Source organism: Mobula birostris, chromosome 11 (genome assembly GCF_030028105.1).
Source record: "Mobula birostris isolate sMobBir1 chromosome 11, sMobBir1.hap1, whole genome shotgun sequence".
NCBI classification, from domain to species: domain Eukaryota; kingdom Metazoa; phylum Chordata; class Chondrichthyes; order Myliobatiformes; family Myliobatidae; genus Mobula; species Mobula birostris.
The window spans coordinates 64,626,622-64,646,872 of NC_092380.1; the positions used below are offsets into that span (position 1 = coordinate 64,626,622).

The following is a 20,251-nucleotide window of genomic DNA, read 5'->3' on the forward strand; positions in this document are numbered from 1 at the left end:
AAAACATGAAAAATTGCACAGCCCACAGCTATTGTTTCACTGTGATTTCTTTGAAAGCTTTATACTGTAAAATAAAAGAAGAGAAACCTGATAGTGGTTCTCCTTGCGAAATGCACAAGGAAAAGCCATTGCCAGTGTCCTCCTCAGCAGCCTCTCTCCAGTGGACAATTTGATCACTATTGAAAAACCTCTAGGCCCTCTCCTCTTCCCGCTACCACCAACAGGCAGGAGGTACAGGGCTCGTAGGTCCCATACCACCAGGTTCATGAACAGTTGTTACCCTTCAACCATCAGTTGCTGAGCCGGAACTGATATCTTAATTTACCATCACTCTGAACTGATTCTCTGATCATTCAAGAACTCCTCACATCTCGCGTTCTTAGTGTTATTGTTATTTGTACAGTTGGTTTCTTGTGCAGATCAATATTTGTCAGTCTTTGTTCATGTACAGTTTTTAGAAAATTCTATTGTAGTTACTTTTTCCCTGTAAATGCCTGCAAGAAAATGAATCCCAAGTAATATATAGTAAAATTTATATATACATTTATTTTGAACTTTGGATTTTGTTGCCTGCTTCCTTATTCATAGCATGGATTATATCCATCTATGTGGAGAGTATCTTGGGATCCATTATCATGCCTCAGTTTCAAAAGAAATATAAGGAGCAATGCCAATCAGTATACATACTTTCTTGTCCTCAGAAAAGCCTTTGTCTCTGTTGGAATACCACGCCCAAGCCTTGTTACCTGCAACTGTTGGTCTCCGTGCTAGATCTGCTACATGATGGCATGCAAGCTATAGTTTCAACCACTTGGTCTATCGCAGACCCAATCACTTTCTCACTGCACACACTGACCTCACCTCCAACAATATTCTCATTGGAGTGAAGCTCATCTACATAACAAATAGGAAACTGTTCAACCCCTCTGCATATCCAATGTTACTCCACCCCAGAAACTGAGCTGAAGTATACAGATGATGTTTTGCAAAAGTTGAGGATGAGTTCCAGATCATTATTGACGCTTATTCACTGAAGCATATAAAAGAATGGGCCTTATACTAAACACTTCAAAATAAAGCTATGCTATAAACCCCCACCCACTAGTGCAGAATAGCATTTACTACCAATAGATGTCCATAATGAGAATGCTAAAAATGTGGACCACTCCAGTCTTGTAATGTGCCTCTCAAAGACAGCATACGTTGATGAAATTTACCTTCAGTGAGCAGAAATAAAAATATAAGAAACTTTTCCACAGCACTAATGGCCTCAGCTCCAAATGTGTAATAATTTCATCAACATTACTCTCCAATCAAACACTGACGCTGTAATTTTACTTTCTTTTTTCAAAGTGATAGAACAGATGAGAAAACTTGACCTGTTCCCCAAAAAAGACCTAACCCACCTTGCAGGACATCAGAGTATAAAGACCTAATCACTGCCTTCTAATGGACTGATAAGGTCAAAGCTGGAAACAAATTGAGCTCTCAGTGCAGCTGAAGCCACTTGTCTTTGGACAGTGAGGATGACTATCAAAGCTTGCAGCAGGATTTGGACCTGCTGGTGAGATGGGTTGAAAAATGGATGGATTCAATGTAGACAAGTGTGAGGTGTTGCACGTTGGGAGGACCAACCAGGTAGGTTTTACAGGGTGAGTGGTAGGACACTAAGGAGTGCGGTAGAACAGAGGGATTTGGGAATACAGATCCATAATTCCTTGAAAGTGGCAGCACAGGTAAATAGGGTCATAAAGAAAGTTTTTGGCCCATTAGCCTTCAAAAATCAATGTATTGAGTACAGGAGTGGAAATGTTATATCGAAGTTGTATAAGATGTTGGTGAGGACCAATTTGGAGTATTGTTTCCAGTTTTGGTCACCTACCTACAGGGAAGATGAGAATCAGAATCAGGTTTAATGTCACTGGCATATGTCGTGAAATTCATTAACAGGAGTACAATGAAAAACATGATAAATAAATATAGAGAAAAACACTGAATTACAGTAAGTATAATATGTCTATTGAATACTTAAGTTAAATAAGTAGTGCAAAAAAATAGAAATAAAATAAAGTAATAGAAAACTAGGCATGACAACCCACCTCAGAGTACTGAAATGTTACATTTATCCAGTTATGTTATATGGCTCAGAATGTGGGACAATATCTAGTAAAATGAGGAAATGAATTGTAGCAGCAGAGATGTGGTTTTTGAGGAGGATAAAAAGAATATCATGGACGAAATGAATATCTAAGAAGGATGTCATGAACAGAGCAAACTCAAAAAGAGAAATAATGTATGAGATCATGAAAAGGCAATATGACTTCATTGGACATGTGATTAGGAAAGAGGAGTTAGAATGCACGGTAATTATGGGAAAGATTGAAGGGAAGAAACAAGAGGAAGACAAAGACAAATGATGATGGAGACAGCAGCCAGATAACTGGAAATGAATACCAGTGAATTGATCCACTTGACCCGAAACAGGAGTGTGTGGGCCATGGCAGTCAAAGCTCAAACTGGGCATGGCACCTGGTGATGATGTTGATGAATAAAAAAGTGGTGAGGTAGTGTTCATGGGTTCAATGTTCATTCAGAAATCGGATAGCAGGGTGGAAGAAGCTGTTCCTGAATCCCTGAGTTTGTGCCTTCAGACTTCTGTACTTGTGTCCTGATGGTAACAGTGAGAAGAGGGCTTGTCCTGGGCGTTGGGGGTCCTTAATAATGGACACCACCTTCCTAAGGCACCGGTCCTTGAAGTTGTCCTGGATACTACAGAGGCTGGTACCCGTGATAGAGCTGACTCATTTTACACATTTCTGCAACTTACTTCGATCTTGCGCAGTTGCCAGTAGCACCCCCCTCCCCCCATTACCAGATGGTGATACAGCCTGTCACAATGCTCTGCGGTTCATCTGTAGAAGTTTTTGAGTGTTTTAGTTGAAACAAATCTCCTCAAACCCTGAATGAAATATAGCCTCTGTTTGCCTTCTTTATAGATGCATCAATATGTTGCATCCAGTTTAGGTCCTCAGAGATACTGACACCCAGGAACTTGAAATTGCTCACTCTCTCCACTTCTGATCCCTCTATGAGGATTGGTTTGTGTTCCATCAGTTTACCCTTTCTGAAGTTCACAATCAGCTCTTTGGTCTTGGTGACATTGAGTGCAAGGTTGTTGCTGTGACGCTACTTAAATAATTGATATATCTCACCGCTGTATGCCCTTTCATCACCATCTGAAACTGTGCCAACAATGGTTGAATCATCAGCCCCTCTTGGGCTCTGGTATAATTGATGCCCTTTTGAAGAATGTGGGAATTTCCAACCGAAGCAATGAGAGATTGAAGACGACTTTGAATACCCCCACCAGTTGATTAGCACAGGTTTTCAAAGCTTTACCAGGTACTCCACCGGGCCCTGCCACTTTGCGAGGGTTCACCCTGTAGTTGACCTCTGAGGTGGAGATCACAGGGTGACCTGTGACCTCTGTGAACGTATTACATAAATAAGTTTGAAAGAGTGCAGAACAAATTTACAAGGATGTTGCCAGGACTTGAGAACTTGAGTTCTAGGGAAAGGTTGAACAGGTTAGGGATTTATCCCCTAGAGCACAGAAGGCTGAGGGGAGATTTGATAGAGGTATACAAAATTATGAAGGGGGAAGATAGGGTAAATGCAAGCAGGCTTTTTCCACCGAGGGTAGGCGAGACTACAACTAGAGATCATGGATTAAGAGTGAAAGATGAAATGTTCAAGGGGAAAATGAGGAGGGTGGTGAAAGTGTGGAATGAGCAAGTGGTGGATGCAGGGTCAATTTCAACAACACTTACGAGAAATTTGGATAGGTACATGGATGGGAGAGGTATAGAGAGCTACGGTCCAGGTGCAGGTTGATGGACCTAGGGAGATCAATGGTTTGGTACGGACTAGATGGGCCAAAGGGCCTGTTTTGTGCTGCAGTGTTCTATAATTCGATGGCAGCGGAATACAGTTCATAGCTTTAAAATGTGCAGTAGCCAACATGAACTCTACGCCGAGCTCCATGACAGCAAGAGATTGCCAGATAGACAAATGAAACAACTCAACGACTCTGTCAAGATATCCTTAAAAATAACATGACAATCTCATCTGACCATAGCTGGTCAGAATGGAGGGGCATACAATTAACCTTGAAACACGAGCCAGTTTATACAGAGCATACAGAAGCCTAGTGTAAAAAATGGAACAGCACATCATCTCCCAAACTACCGATCCAACTGCCCCGGCAAACATCAACTGCCTTGTGGCAGAGGCTCTGGTCTCTCATTGGCCTCATCATTCATCTCAGAACCCACAGAACTGGAGTGAACTTAAGTCATCCAAAACCCTAAGGAACTGCTTAAGCAGAAGACAAAAAGATCAACCAATAATCTGCAGAGTTGTGAGTTATTGATAAGAAAATGGAATAGACAAGCAATAAGTCGAATCACTGAGTATTCATTCCCTATCTGCCCAGGATGCCAAATTAATTTCAGGAACCTACAAATAGTTATCACCTACTTTCTCCTCACAGTGGATCAAGCTTAGGCACCTTATCTACATGTCTTAATATCATATGTGAGCTTATTCATCTACAGAGATATTAAGAGACTAGAATAAATATCCTTAGGTGATCAATTGGGTCTTCACTTACCAGTTTCTCTTTTTCTGTTATTTGTAGAAGTTTCGCTTTGAGAATTGTATACAATGTGACTACATGCAAATTCCATGACTTTAGCTGGACATCCAGTTGATACTAAAGTGATCTAAAGAAAGAAAAGAAAATGAACATCAGAATTACTCCTCTAAAGTGACTTGACTGCTAACTATATTGGCTATATATAACTATATAGACTATATAATGTGGTGAATATCAGCTTACTAAATGGATATGTTAGAGATTGTTTCCTTTTGAAAGGAAACCACTGAAAGGTAATCTAAGTGAATTTTAAAATTATGAGGAGAATTGGGAAAAATTTAATACAGAAAAGTGAATGTTGACTATGTGTCAAGGACATTCTGGAAAACTAGGAGTCATTAGAAAATTAAATGAAAGTTTATTCACAAAAGTGCTATCTAGAAAAGCTATTGAAATGAACAGAGTAACATGTAAAAAGTGCTGGAAGAACTCAACAGTCCAGGCAACATCTACGAAGAGGAATAAACAGTTGATTTTTTAGGTCAAGACCTTTCATCAGGACTCATGAAATGAGGAGAATACAGACCTAATGTGAACAAATAGACTATGTGTAGATGGGCAAACAGATTGGCATGGATCTGTGAGCTGAATTGTCCATTTCTTTGTCGTACAACTCCATGCACATCTGGATGAAGAAGGGATTGAGCATTTTGATATTTTTCTTAACAAATTCCCTTTTGTCATTTAGAAACAAGTCTATCATGTCATGCAAATGTTGGCAGCACCTATGTTCTGGAACGATGACCTCTACAAGTCATGCACCATTAAACATCCCCAACATATACCAACGGCATTTTTGCAACCGCCCTCTATAGAATTCTGCAGTCCTTTAGAACTAGAAATACTTTTTAAATGTCTTAAATTGGTCATGGAGTTGGACAACAAAGAAATGGATACTTCAGCTGTGTATCCATGCCGATCTTTTTGCCCATCTACACATACTCCATTTACTCACATTAGATATATATCCTCCTATGTCTTGTCTGCTTAAGTGTTTGTCAAATTGCTGTTTAAATGTAGTCATTGTGCCTGACTTCACCACCTTAAATGGCAGTGCAATCCAGATTTCAACCATCCTGTGTGTTCAAAAAAAACCTTTCTCCTCAAGTCTCCTTCAAAATTCTTTCCTTTCAACTTAAATTCACATCTTATTTTTGATACCTATTTCACAGGAAAGAGATTCTGTCCATCTACCCTAATCAATGCTTTTATAATTGTTGCACAGGGTGACTGAGGAGAACCCAAGTGCAGGACACCGGCACATCGACTGAGTTGGGGATGCAGGCGTAGACGTGAACGTAGAACAGCAAACCGGAGGAATCTTGACAAAGGGACGGGATCTACAGGGACTATCTTGAAACTAGAGCAGAACTTGGAACTAAACTTAGAACTAACGGTTCTAAGTGGATGAGAGAACAAAGTATCACACAAGAATAGACCAACAAACTAGCAACCTGTGTAGTGACGCCATCGTACTTATTTCACAGTCTCTGATGCAAACCAGGTGTACTGTAGTTAAGTAAACTAGCGGCAATTGGAAATCTAATGACTGAAATTAAGGCATAATCAAGGAGAAAAGAGCGTTAAAGGGGAATAACCAAATGGAACCATGACAATAATGTTTATACCTCTCTCAAATCATTCCCCAGTCTCATTCACTCCACAGGAAACAAGCCCAGCCAATCCAATCTCGCTCCATAATTAAAGTCCTCCAATCTGGGTGGATTGGCTGAAATTCCTGGTGAATTTCCACTGCTCTCTCTCCAGCACAAACACGTTCTTCCTTTAGTGTAGCAATTAGAACCGTACACAATATTCCAGTGTTTTATAAAGTTCCATTATAATGTTCCAACTTTTCTATTCTATGCCCTGAACTATGAAAGCCTTCTTCACCACCTTATCTACCTGTGTTGCTATTTTCAAGAAGTTGGTAGCTTTATAAAAGATATCAGTTGACAGTTTGTCTCCAGAGATGGAGACAAAGAGATTGAAAGCAGGGGGAGAGGTGTCAGAAATGGACGGTGAATTTAAGGAGAGGCTGGAAGTTGGAGGCAAAGTTGATGAAATTGACAAGCTCAGCAGGGGTGCATGAAACAGCACCAATGCAGTCATCAATGTAGCACAGAAGGAGTTGGGAAGCATTAGCATGGAAGGCTTAAAGCATGGACTGTTGCACGTAGCCAACACAAAGGCAGGCAAAGCTGGGGCCCATGTGGGTACCCATGGCTACACCTTGAGTTTGGAGACAGTGGGAGGATCCAAAAGAGAAATTGTTGAGTGTGAGGACCAGTTCCACCAGACGGAGGATGGTGGTGGTGGATGGGAAGTGGTTGAGTCTGTTGTCGAGAAAGAAGCGGCTAGTTTTAAGGCCATCTTGGACTGGACATCCATAGTGAAAATTAGGTGGTCCGGACCAGGAAATTAAAGGCTGTTGAGGAGATCAAGAGCATCTGAAGTATCACAAACGTAGCTGGGGAAGGACTGAACCAAGCAGGATAAAGTAGAAAAAAGAGAAAGTAAAATGGACCTCAACTCTATTGTCAACTGTCTTTTGATAAGTTTTATAAACCTACTGACTCCCATGGCTATCTTGACTAGATCTCTTCCCACGGTCTCCTGTAAAAATGCCAATCCCTTTTCTTAGCTCCTTCATCACCGCTGCATCTGTTCTCAGCAGAGGCATTCCTTTCTAGCACATTAGAGATGTACTCCTTCTTCAGAGAATGGGGTTTCCTTTCCTGTATTATTGATCCTGCCTTCACCTGTATCTCTTCCATTTCCCGAACATCTCCCTCACTCTATCTCCCTGCCACCTTAATCGGGATAGAGTTCCTCGTGCCCTTGCCTATAACCCCATGACCTTCCAAATCCAACACATCATTTGCCATCTTCAACAGGTCCCTATTAACAAATACATATTTACCTCTCTCCACTTTCCACTTTCTGCAGGGATTGTTCAGTCCGCGATTCCCTTGTCCATCCGTCTCTCCCCACAAATCTCCCTCTTGACACGTACCTCTGAAAGCAGAAGTGCTACACCTGCTTATTCACCTTGTCCCTCACCAGGGACCCAAGCAGTCCTTCCAGGTGAGGAAAACCTCACCTGCAAATCTGTTGGTGTTGTTTGCTATATCCAGTGCTCCTGATGAGGCCTCTTCTACACTGGTGATACCTAACGAAGATTGGGGGTCTGCTTTGTCGAGCATCTTCGCTCTATCTGCAAAAAGCAGGATTTCCTTGTGCGTCTGGGTAGCTTCCAAACTAATGACATGAGCATCAATTTCTCCTACTTCTGGCAATTATTCCCAATCCTCCTTCCCTCTTCTTCAATTCCCCACTCTGCCCCACCCCCTTACCTCCTCTTCTCGTCACCTCTCTCCTCTGCCCTTCTCCTTCCCTTTCTCACGTAGTCCTCTCCTCTCCTATCAGATTCCTTTTCTCCCACCCTTTACCTTTACACCTATCACACTCCAGCTTCTTACTTCAACCCCCCTACCCAACTACCTGCCTTCACCTATCACTTTCTAGCTTGAACTCTTTCCCCCTCCACCCCACCTCTTATTCCTGTTTCTTCCTCCTTCCTTTCCAGTCCTGATGAAGGGTTTCTCCCTAAAACATTGGCTGTTTATTCATTTCTACAGATGCTGCCTGACCTTATGTGTTTCTCTGGATTTATAACATCTACAGAATCTCTTGCATTTATGATTTCCCAATCTATTTTAATCAATTAATTACTTTTAATCTTTCCTCATTGAAAGTTTGGGGGAAATTGGTCATGTTTTCCTGAAGGACAATGATTTATTCAAAAAGCTCTCAGTTTTTTGAGAGGTTGTTAAGTATATCAGGCAAATTTTTGTTGAATGACAGATGTTGAGCATTGGACGATAAGTGCCTAAAACTGTCAGTGTAGAAATAAAGCATCTTTTCAACAATGAGATACCACAAAGTGCTTTTTAATATGACCACTGATCAAGAACCTTTGAATATTGACTGAGCTCAGGCTTTTGACCGTGATTAAGGTATCAGCAACTGGAAGATCTGTAGTCTGTAGCTGGGGTGTATGGGGTGTCAGGGAGGGGTAGCACCTCTGGTGGGGGAACATGTTGCGTCCTTTTCAGGGCGGTTAGTCCACCTTTGGTCCCCACCTGGCACTCAGCTCTCACCTGTGGCTCCCCGTAGCTGTTTGCATGCGACAGCGGCCACACCCTGGGCAACGGCTTCGACAAGCCGGCTAAACCAGGTGAGGGTAGCCGACGGGGCTCAAACCCTCGGTGAGATAGGGAGTTGTCTATCCCAGCATGTGAAGACAGACTCCGGCGGATTGAGCGGACGAGACCCATGGAAGGTCCAACAGTCAAGAAGGTGGTCTCTGCAAGCATCATGGAACGTGTAGAGCACGACAAGACACAGAAGACATCCTGGTCATCCACTGCACCTAGTCCCATCTCCAGCCATCTAGACTTTGTCTTGCCACTGGATCCAGATGGGAATTGGGAAGAGAGAGTGAGGCTGACACTTGCGCAACTCTCCCTCACTTAAATCCAAATGACGCGCTAAACTCGACACCATCATAATGGTGTCGAGGTCCTCATCGACGTCAACGATGGACGAACAACAACAGTCTGTAACTGGTATGTACAGGCTCCTGAGTATCCTCACAGTGCTCCTCTGAATTTTCACCAACCTTGCTTCATCTTTTAGAAAAAAAAGCCTTACTGCCCTGATAAAGAATTTTTGTTGGGCCAGTTTTGCTAATGTATGTTACCTATGCAGATATTGTTTAAACAAAAAACATCTACAAAGTGTGAACCTTCAGAAAGATAGAGAAAGCCAAAGGAAAGTTGGGATTGTTGTCAACAGTGGACAAATGATATCACCAATTAAATGTGACATTGAGATATAAACCAAAGAGAGAGCACCAAATTGAACTGGGCAAATCATACCCCGCATTATGAACAGAGGGAGAATTAAAGACATGATTGAATATTGCAGGGCACAATTCCATTAGAATAAGTACGAAAGAGATTTATGAGAATTCTGCTAAGACCAAACGCTTTTAATTTTGAGGACTGCATTGTTTCCTTACAATGTAGGGGAGGGGTAGTTGTGGAGCATAAATTTAGAAGCTGCCATGACGAAATTAAAGCTCCATTATCATTAGAGATGTCAGTAACCGGGGGCAAGGATCTCAGGTAATTTTAGGAGAATGACAGTAAGCTAGCAAAATAAATTTCACTCAGAGGGAGGTGGAAGTCTGGAACTGTGACGTGCAGAGTCATTTAGCACAGAAAATATCAGGATGTGCTTTATACTAGTATGGTCATACATATGTCATATTCCTGGAGTACAACTGCTAGGCCTTGCCTCATTAATCACAGGCATGAGAATCAAATCTCACAATGGTTGGAGAAATTTATAAACTCAGGTAAAAAGACAGGTGTCAAGAAATTGGATTACCTCCTCTGAGTTTAACATGTGCTATGCATAGTAATAGCTCCCAGTCAGTTGTACAGGGAAAATTTGTGACATTGACCAAAATTCTTTTAAAAACATTGCAAATCAGTTTGCACATAGAAATTAACAGAGGAACAGTAGCTGTGAAGTTCCTGCTGAGATCTGCGTGTAGAGCTCATGGTTGCCACATGGCTTAAACAAGTTCAAGCCAAAGAACAGCCACATAAAAAGTTGACTTGGAGATGAGAAAAAAGGAGAGAGGACACAGATATCTCCTGTATGTTCTGGTACTACACACAAGGGTCTGCTCCCATCAAGGCACAAGCATCTGCAGCACTGCATTCAGCCAATCTGATGATGTACTCCACATTCTTTTGAGAAACAGCTGAGCTCTCTGGTAACGGGACACTTTGAAGTTCCCAGTGATACCCAGGTGTAGTGCATAAGCCTTTTCTGGTGCAGATACAAAACTCACATCTACCTTATTTTTCTCTGGGCACGCGTGAGTGAGAATGAATGGCAGAGGTACAGGGAAGTAAGGGACTGAGGAAAAGTCTGATGGGATTTCTTTGCTGGGAACTGGCAGGGTTCTGATGAAAGGTCTTCAATCTGAAATACTAATTGGGTTTCTCTTTACCCAGATGCTGCCTGACTTCTTGAGTATTTCCAGAATTTTCTGTTTCGTTCCCATCCCCAACATCATCAATTTTCTTGAGTCTGTCACAGTACAGAAAGGCGTCCGTGGCACTTCACAGGTCCATTACTTTCTTTCCCATGTGCCCACCAGTTCCTTCTTTCGTTCTTTCTGCCATTTACTTACACTAAGGGGTAATAGACAAAAGCCACTTAACTTGCTGTTATGTCTTTGCAATGTGGGAGGAAACCCAGTGGTCACAGAGAGAACATGCACAGAGAAAATTTGACCTCAGAATTGAACCCACATCCTTGGAGCTATGAAACAGAAGCACGAACTCCTGTACTGTATTTCACTCTCCTGACAATGTAGAAATTTGCCTTGGGTATGTCTTGTACATGAAAGTCAGACAACTATCTCTTCTCCCATGTACCTTCCTTCAGCCTTAAGATAGATAAATCTCCGATGTCTGATGGGATCTCAAATGATGATGAGAGGGGTGAGAGAAATCACTGAGGCCCTAACAGAGATCTTTGTATTCTCTTTAGACACAGGCAGTACCCCATAGGACTGGAGAAAAAGTAATAATGTTCCTCTGTTTAAGAAGGGCATATAGGCTAGAGAGTTTTACTTCAATGGTAGAGACTTCATTGAAGATTCTTGGGGTTAGCATCTACTCCCACCTGAGCAAACTGGAAATGTGGGCAGAAATATGGCAGATGGAGTTTAATGTGGAGACATGTGAGGTGTTGTATTTTAGGAGCTCATGTGTATGCAGTAAAATACACAACCCTCAAGAGCAGTGATGTGCAGAGCGATCTTTGAATGTAAGTCCATGGTTCCCTGAAAGTGGCAACAAAATGGATAGGATGGTAACAAAGCCATATGGCATGCTTGCCTTCATTGATAAGGGCTTTAAGTGTAAATGCCAGGAAGTCATATTGCAGCTGTATAAAACATTGATAAGTCTACATTTGCAGTTTTGTATGCGTTCTGGCCATCGCAATACAGGAAGGATGTGAGGACTTTGGAGAGAATAGGGAAGAAGTTTACTAGGACGTTGTCTGGAAATAGGGAGAGCTATCCCAAGAGAATGATTGTGGACTTTAGGAAGGGGAAGTCAGATGAACGTATACCCATGCTCACTGAAAGGTCTGCAGCTTCAAGTTCCTGCGTCTAAACTTCTTGGAGGACCTATCCTGGGTCCAACATATTGATACAATCATGAAGAATGCACACTAGTATTTCTACCTTCTTAGAAGTTGAAGGAGGTTTGGCATGTATTCGAAGACTGACAAACTTCTACAGATGAATGGCAGGAGAAAAAAACCCTCTGGCTGGTTGCATTATGGTCTGGTGTGGAAATTCCAATGCACAGGAAAGTAAGTGGTGGACCCTGCTAATTCCATCAAGGGTACAACTTGCTCCACTGTTGAGGTGATGTCTCAGGAAGGCATGACCCCACCCATAGCCTCTTGGTGATGCTATGATCAGGCAGGAGGTACAGGAGCCTATAGACCCACACATCAAGGTTCAACTACAACTACAACTTCTTTTTCACTGCCATCAGGTTCTTGAACCGACCTGAAGCACCTCAACACTACCTCAGACTACATTTTCGTCTTTGTCTTGCACTAGTGCTGTTATGTTTATATGTAAATTGTGCATAACTTATGTTGACGTATGTTTGTCCTCGTCTTAAACTGACCTTCTCCTGGAGAAAGCTAAATTTTCAATGCATGTATACCCTGTGCCTGTGAAAACAGTGAACCTGAACTTGATAGAGAGCTTTAGCAATAAGGAACGATTGGATGAATTTGGGTTGTTTTCCTGAGAGCTTTAAGGCCGATAGTTCATAAAATTATGAGAGGGCTAGAGAAGGTAACTAGTCAGAGTCTTTTTCATAGGCTGGAAATGTCAGATACCACAGGGCATAGCTTGGAGGAGAGGAGGAAAGTTTAAAGGAGATTTATATGGCACGCTTTTTTTAAGCACAGAGAGTGATAAGTCCCTGTCGTCGAAGTGGTGGAAGCAGATAAGAATATATCATTTAAAGGGCTTTTAGGCAGACAAGTGAATAGGCATGGAATATAGACCATGTGCAGGCAGATATGCTGTTTAAATGACCATTATGGTTAGCACAACTCCGCCATGGACTGTCCCAAACAAGAGAAGATCTGCAGGTGCTCAACTTCCAAGCAACACAAACAAAATGCTGGAGGAACTCAGCAGGCCAGGCAGCATTTATGGAAAAAAAGCACAGTCGACATTTCAGGCCGAAACCCTTCAGCAGGACTGGAAAAAAATTGGTCCCAAGCCCGGCTGCAAAAGGAGGAGGGTTGGGCATGGGGCTTGCAAGCCCATCCATTAAAACAAAAGTAGTGTTACAGAAACACCAGCAGTAGCCTCAAAAACCTCATCCCTGGGAGAGAAAAGATACACCAAGAAATGGGCGACATCTCTGGACAACTTGAAAGACTGGCCCAGTACAGAAGACTCTGGTGAGCCACTTTCGGAGACCTATGCCCTAGTAGGGGTAATGGGCTTCACTAAGTAAGTATGGTTAGCACACACATTGTGGGCTCTTGGGCCTGTTTCTGTGTTGTACTGCTCTATGTTCAGTGACTAGGAAGACAATGCAAGTATAGATTATTCTCAAATAAGCTGCTTTTCGATGCTCAGATTTCGTTCTAAGAGGACAACTCACTTCAAGAGTTCATCAGGACAAAACAACGTGGCTGATCGTCACTCCATCTTCCACTTTATGTACTCACTCCCTCTTGCCATACTACGTACTCAAGAACAGGTTGCATTCTCACAAGGTTGCTTCAACTCTATCTCCCCGATCCATGATCACCACCTCCAAAGAGTACAAAGAGTATAGGAACAGCACAATCTCCAATTTCAGCCAGTGATATGATCTCCCAATTGGGAAATAAGTTACCTTTCCTTCATTGTCACAGAGTTGCGATCCTGGAACTCACAGCCTAAAGGCAATCATCCGCATCGAAGCAGGCCAAAGAAATTTAAGATGGAGGCTTGCATCAGATTTAAAGGGGCAATGGATAGTAGTCTAACAGTGAATCTTATGAATGAAAAGAATATATCTCATGGTGGTTGTTGCAGATGGTGCTGAGTGCAGAAGATCAATGAGCCAATGCCAAACCATGATGCACAGTTTAATCAGGGTATCTCTGTGTCTGGGACAAATGAATGGGGGGTAAACAGCAGAGTGTCAAGAGGAGGCTTTTGTAAAGTAAAACCTTTGCTACCACCTTGGGTTGAACGGACAAGTGGATAGGGGTAGTCAGGGTCAAAATATTAAAGGATCTGGGAAACGGTGTACGGTTACAGGATATTAGAAAATGGAGCTGGGAAAAGGAGGTTGATGGGAAGACATGGATGAAAACTTGTTGTAGATGAGAAACCAACCTGATACTGACAGTGCTCAAATTATGATGGGGTTTTGTTCCTGAAAACTGCCTATTCGAAATTGAACAAAAACAGCTGTGATGGGAGAGTGAGCAGGCGCAGGAAGAGCAGCCACCAGCCAAGCTCAGTGAGCGAGCGAATCTGCAGATATTTCCAAGCTCAGTGAGCGAGCAAATCTGCAGATAATTCCCAGTTCAGCGAGCGAGCGAATCTGCAGATATTTCCAAGCTCAGTGAGTGTGCAAATCTGCAGATAATTCCAAGCTCAGTGAGTGAGCGAGTCTGCAGATAATTCCAAGCTCAGCGAGCGAGCATATCTGCAGATAATTCCAAGCTCAGTGAGTGAGCGAGTCTGCAGATAATTCCAAGCTCAGTGAGTGAGTGAATCTGCAGAAGCTCTACTCAGCTTGAACTAGCCTGTAATTATTGCAGCTTGGGGTGGGAGGGGGGCAAGGATAGAGTATGAGGGGAGAAGGGTCACGGAAATGCCCTCCTTCCATCCAGCAGATGCCTGAAGCCCGGTAAATCCAACCCCATACATTCCACTAATCTCCCAAAGGCTCATACCTTACCCTGAGATAAAGTTGGGGGTCAGATGGATGAGGAGATGGGAGAACCTGTATCAGGGAGAGACTGGAGATTTTTTAAAATGTGGGGCAGCTGAGTTTTGATGGATCAGGATCCGAATGTTGCAGTGGGGTTACTGGTAGATGACAATGCAATACATTCTGCTGACTTAGGGGATGTTTCTGACAGCTTAGTGATGCATATGATACCTTATTTGTACCGCGAAGGTAGGGGTGGGGGAAAACCAATACATAGTAAAGAGAAGAATAAGGGAGCAGGAGGTAACCCTTACCCTTAAGATTATCTTGAGGGACAGATAGATGATGAGATGGGATGTGAAGTGCAGTGAAATGAGAGGGTGGGGGCTGGGATCCGAATTTCAGAGCAAAAAACTTATTGTACTTGTGTTTTCTAGCTCATGTGCTAAATGGATTTGAAGAGGGAATTTGTTAGCTTTAATTTACCCTCCAACAGCTGAGAGGATCATAGGGGGTCTCCCTACCGTCCATCGGGGAACATTTATCAGGAGTGCTACGTACGCAGGGCCCTTAGTATTATTAAGGATCCCACCCATCCATTCAGCATCCCCTTTGACTTTCTACCATCAGGCAGGAGACTCCGGTGCATTAAAAACAAGAACGGTCAGGATGAGAAACAGTTTCTTCCCCCAGGCCATTAGGCTTCTGACCTCTCTGCCACATTGTATTCAAAGTGTCACTGGTTAATCTGTTCCATACCTTACAATATTTTAATTAATGAACTTTGGTTTGTTATTTAAGGGTGATTCATCTGTAGATTTTATCCCTAACTTCGTTAAGTTATCTTGTGTTACGTGTACTACTGTGCTTTACACCTTGGTTCGGAGAAACGTTGTCTCATTTCTATATAGGTTATATGGTTAGATACATTATGTAAATGTATGTAGTTAATTGACAATAAACTTGACTTGACTTGACTTGATCATCTGTAGGTGAAGAATTAGGGAGGTGAGAGAGGGAGAAATATTAATTTCCGACCCAGTGAACAGTGACACCAATAATTTCCTCAAGGCCACCCATCCTAAAGCAGTGGTGCTGAAGAAAACGTAAAAACTATAAACTGACAGCTGTCAATCAACTTGTCACATGGAGTGTGGGGATAAAAGGATGCAGAACCAACTGGGAGCATTGGAGAGAAGTTTGGTCAAAGAAGACGAAGTCAAAGAGCTGAAGAAAGAGATAACGTCTGAGTAAGAATTCGTGTAAAATTTATTTTTTAGAACATTGTTCCTCTCATGTTTTGTGACTCTGATGCTTCTATGAGAAAGCTTTTCATTGCTTACATGTACTGGTGATCAAAGTCTGCACTGAAACATGGGGCCAAAATGGAGACTTAACCACAAAAAGTTTGGGTGCCCAAAGAGCAGCGTTGTTTGTTTTCAGTAGCTAGACAAAATGCAAATTTAATTTGGGAAGCAGTGTAGTTGATCTCACATCCATAATTGGAGAGCGTCAGGACTTCAGATCTGGACACGCAAGGAGGCAGAAAAAGTGGTGAATTTCCACAAGTAGAGGGGGTGGGAGGTACGTGACAGTGCAGGGTTAGAGGATGGCAAGATCGTGAACTTTGTGGTTAAGTATAGTGGTTCGGATGATGGCGGCCAGTTCATACAGGGAACAGCCACACAGCACCGATTAACACACCATGTCTGACAGCATTCAACGTGAAAGGTTAACCCACTTCGAGATAAAGTCAGACCTGCTGGGAACATTATAAAATGCTAATCTAACCTTCCCACGATCGGCAATTATTTGTAAAATCTGTATTTCCACCACCATTTATTTTTCTAATTTTGATATTCACAGTTTATTTGAGAGGAAGCCCTGAACTATGAAAAACGTCCCTAGAAACAGAGATTCCCATCCAGAATGCTCCCAGACTTGGTGGAACGCCACTGACCGAACAGGTTCCGACTGAGCATAACACATTAATAGAAAACGGCAATTTAAAACCAAGCAAACTCAAAGATGCAGACTCTGAAAACATGAAATAAAAATGAAATGATTTTATACCTGAAACATTAACTCTGTTTGTCTTTCTACAGATGTTGCCTGACCTGCCAATCAGGAACTGGTTTCAAATTTCCCGAGTAGGGCAAGATTGCGGGATTTTTCTTCAATGTAACTTGTTGCAGTAATGACTAAATGCAGTTTGCGAATAAATCAGTACAAATTGGAAAAACCTGCATGTAATCATTTACTGAGAAAAAGCTAAAAGGTGCGCTATCAATATTGAAAATAATTAATATGGATTATCTGATGGATTAAGTTTTTAAAACAGCTAAAATCTTTAAATTAGGAAGGGCATTTATAAAGTAAATGGATAAGATGTTAAAGAATATATGACATTTTAGATTTAATATTGAGTAATTAGATACAGCTAGCCTCAAAACCAAGGAACCTCCAGCATTATTGTTCATAATATGCTGAATTCATTATATGTTACAGGGTGATATGGCTAATTCTGGAACAAGATGGGGAAATGAATTTACGCGAATTGATGATTTATTATTGAACAGAAAACAGATAATAGAAACAAAGAAGTAATTCTCAGGAACGCAGGGTATATGTAATGGACATGACAATGATTCGCATGAGGATATTGGCCATGACTTTTTTTCAAGTGTATTAAATCCCAAGTTTCCTGATGATACATTGCTAGAATGGAATGTGGACTTTGATAAGAATGCAAAGCATTGCAAATTAGATAGGACAATGCACATTGGAATACAATGCTTGAAGTACTTCAAGTGAGAAATCAGTCAATATTGAGATTCAAAGGGATTTGGATGCGCTTGTGCACAAACTGCAGAAAGTCAATATGTAGATACAGCGAGCAGTTAGGAACCAGAAATCAGTATAAAGTTCTTAGAAGACCTGATAAATCATTAATTCTCTGGTGCTCTTTTAGGAAACAGGAATTGAGGGATCCTGCATTGATCCTGAAGTCTTGTTCGCAATGCCAGCAGAGAAAAATGAATGAAAGTACTTCTCTATTAAGTAGTTCTGTGCTCCAAGAGAACCACAACCTTGTCATAGGGTTTGGAGCCTTGTGTGCCTGAGCTATGTTGGCTGGGGTCAGGGCTTTACGCTTCAGCTCTTGGTAGGGTCACCCATGCCAAACCGGTCATAGAGTAGAGGCCAGACTAATAGTGATCCACCGGTCCTCCAGGTTCAGGGGTTCAGCTCAGGGCTAACAACCCTGACTGGTCAAACAAAGTTGTTACGGCAACAGCAATAAAGAATCCTTTGACATCTGAGTGTGATGGTATTCCCGAGCCTCCAGCTGGGACTTACATGACTGACAGTAGTGAAAACTGAGTGGAAGCTACTGACATGATGAAGGAAGCTCTGAACACTGCTGGAGATGGAGGACCTTCATTGCTGCCCTAAACACCAGTGGCGTAACAGGCAGTAAGTGAGTCGTTCTGTAGAAACACTGCAACATTATAAAAGAGGAAACATTCTTGGGTTTGGTGAAAATATTGAAGAGAATGATCATTATGAGCCTAAGGCACATGATGTTTCTTAACATATATCTCCTAAGAACTCCACAACGGGTCTTCCCAATTACAGCATGTCTATCAATACAGCGTTCTTCACTGCTTATAGCTCAGTCACTAAAGTAAAACAACTTAAAACATCTTCTGTTCAAGGGTTGAACTCTACAATATGCACTCTGGTTACAATTAAAACAGTCACAATCTGTAGTTTAATCAAAAAGTGCCAGGGAACTCAGTGGGTCAGGCATCACCTATGGAGGGAAATGGACAGTCGATCTGCTGAGTTCCTCCAGAACTTTTTGTGTTGTTCCAGATTCCAGCATCTGCCATCTCTTGTGACTCTGCTGTCTGCAGTTTTTCACGTGCCACTAATAGAAGTTATAAAGTTTTTTCTACCATTGAGAAAGGATGAGGTTAATAACAAAAAGGGCACAAGGTAGTCCAAATAAATTATTTTTGTACCTGAAAACAAGGAAAAGTTTGTCCAAGGATAACAAGTTAAATCCAAATGTTCGTTGTGATGAGAACCTTATCGCTCCAGTGGACCTTTTGAATGGTGAAGTACAGGGAACGAAACAGGAAATCACTCATTACTATCTGCAAACCTTCATCAGCAACTATTTATAGTGAAGAAAAAAATGTATATAAAAGCTGGTTCCGCTCTACACAGGAAACAGAGAGAGCAAGGTTTCAGTAAGTTATGTAAACAGGAAACTACATGAGAAATAATCACGTTTAATGTTTAAGAATTCGCTGATAATAAGATGTTTTAGATATGCTGAATGAAATACACGCTTTTATTTTTGCATGTTAAGTCAACAAAGATACATCTCCATCCAAGTCAGAGTTCATTACTATAATTGACTTACTTATAACAGTGCTTGTGTTATAGAATTGGGAGATATAAGAATAAATTAAGTAAAAATACCAAACAGTGAATATTAAACAAATTCATGGCATCTAATAATGTCCGTGAGGAGACAGACAAGCTACTTTATCTCTGTTTGGGTAACAATCAACCATATTACTACATAATGCTGTCATTTTACCACTTTCTGAAATGGCCTGGCAAACTAATCAGCTGTAAACAATCACAACAAACTTCAATTACTTCAAGAAAATAGGATGGATCTTTTAGCAACAATTAAAGCTCAGCCCTGGAAATCCTACAAAGCAGTGAAAGCTGTTTCTTGGCAACCAATTAAAATAAGGCGGAGTTTCAATGAACATCTCCTCCAGGTAGCTATGCTGCATCCTAACAAATGGACTCAAGAAACAGCTGCTTTTGAACAAATGTGCTGAATCTTATTCCTTAAAATGGTTTGGTTAAACGAACAATTATGCACATAGTGTTAATTAACTAATATGTTCAATAGAGGAAGTTATCTCAACCTCCAAAAAATGTTATCTAAAGCTTAGGCTGATCTCTCAAATACTATTTGGGCATTAAATATCTAATTCAGATTACAGGCTGTCCCTGGGTTACTGAAACAGCTCCCATAATATTATTAAAAATCTGACGTAAGTACACAAGTTAGTTGCTATGATTAGCAGGAATAGTCTCTCTCTCTCTCTCTCTCCCCCCCCCTCTCCCCCTCTCCCCCTCTCCCTCTCTCCCTCTCTCCCTCTCTCTCCCTCTATTTTAGTTTTCTGTTTCTGATGTCACTCACTACAATATTATTGAGCTATGGTTACCATATTGAGTGCCTATTACATATTTTCTGATTTAAGGACAAAATTGACTTAAGGACATTTGTACAAACAGGATCTCTTAGTTAGCCGGGAATGGCCTATAAATAGAAACCTTCCATGTCTTCTCTGGTTGTCAAAACCACATGGCCTCTCTATGGATTGGAAGTTTGCTGCTTATTCTAGTCAGTGGTTCCATTCTAAAACATTTCTCAGCC

At 41.6% G+C, this 20,251-nt stretch overlaps 1 protein-coding gene and 1 long non-coding RNA gene across 2 annotated transcripts in view; one reads left to right on the forward strand and one right to left on the reverse strand.

Annotated features, from left to right (window-relative positions):
- The window catches only part of LOC140205146 (circularly permutated Ras protein 1), a 77,681-nt gene extending 58,733 nt beyond the window's left edge, over positions 1-18,948 (reverse strand). Inside the window, exons 1-2 of the mRNA XM_072272406.1 lie at positions 18,807-18,948; positions 4,673-4,784 (exon numbers count right to left, since the gene is read on the reverse strand). Coding sequence (XP_072128507.1) covers positions 4,673-4,748 — 76 coding nt within the window. The 5' untranslated portion in view covers positions 4,749-4,784; positions 18,807-18,948. The remainder of the gene's footprint in view (positions 1-4,672; positions 4,785-18,806) is intronic.
- Positions 8,818-16,985, forward strand: LOC140205520 (uncharacterized). Its single transcript, XR_011887864.1, has 3 exons — positions 8,818-9,348; positions 15,774-16,031; positions 16,887-16,985. It is a non-coding gene; the product is annotated as an uncharacterized lncRNA (long non-coding RNA).
- Positions 18,949-20,251: the final 1,303 nt, after the last annotated feature.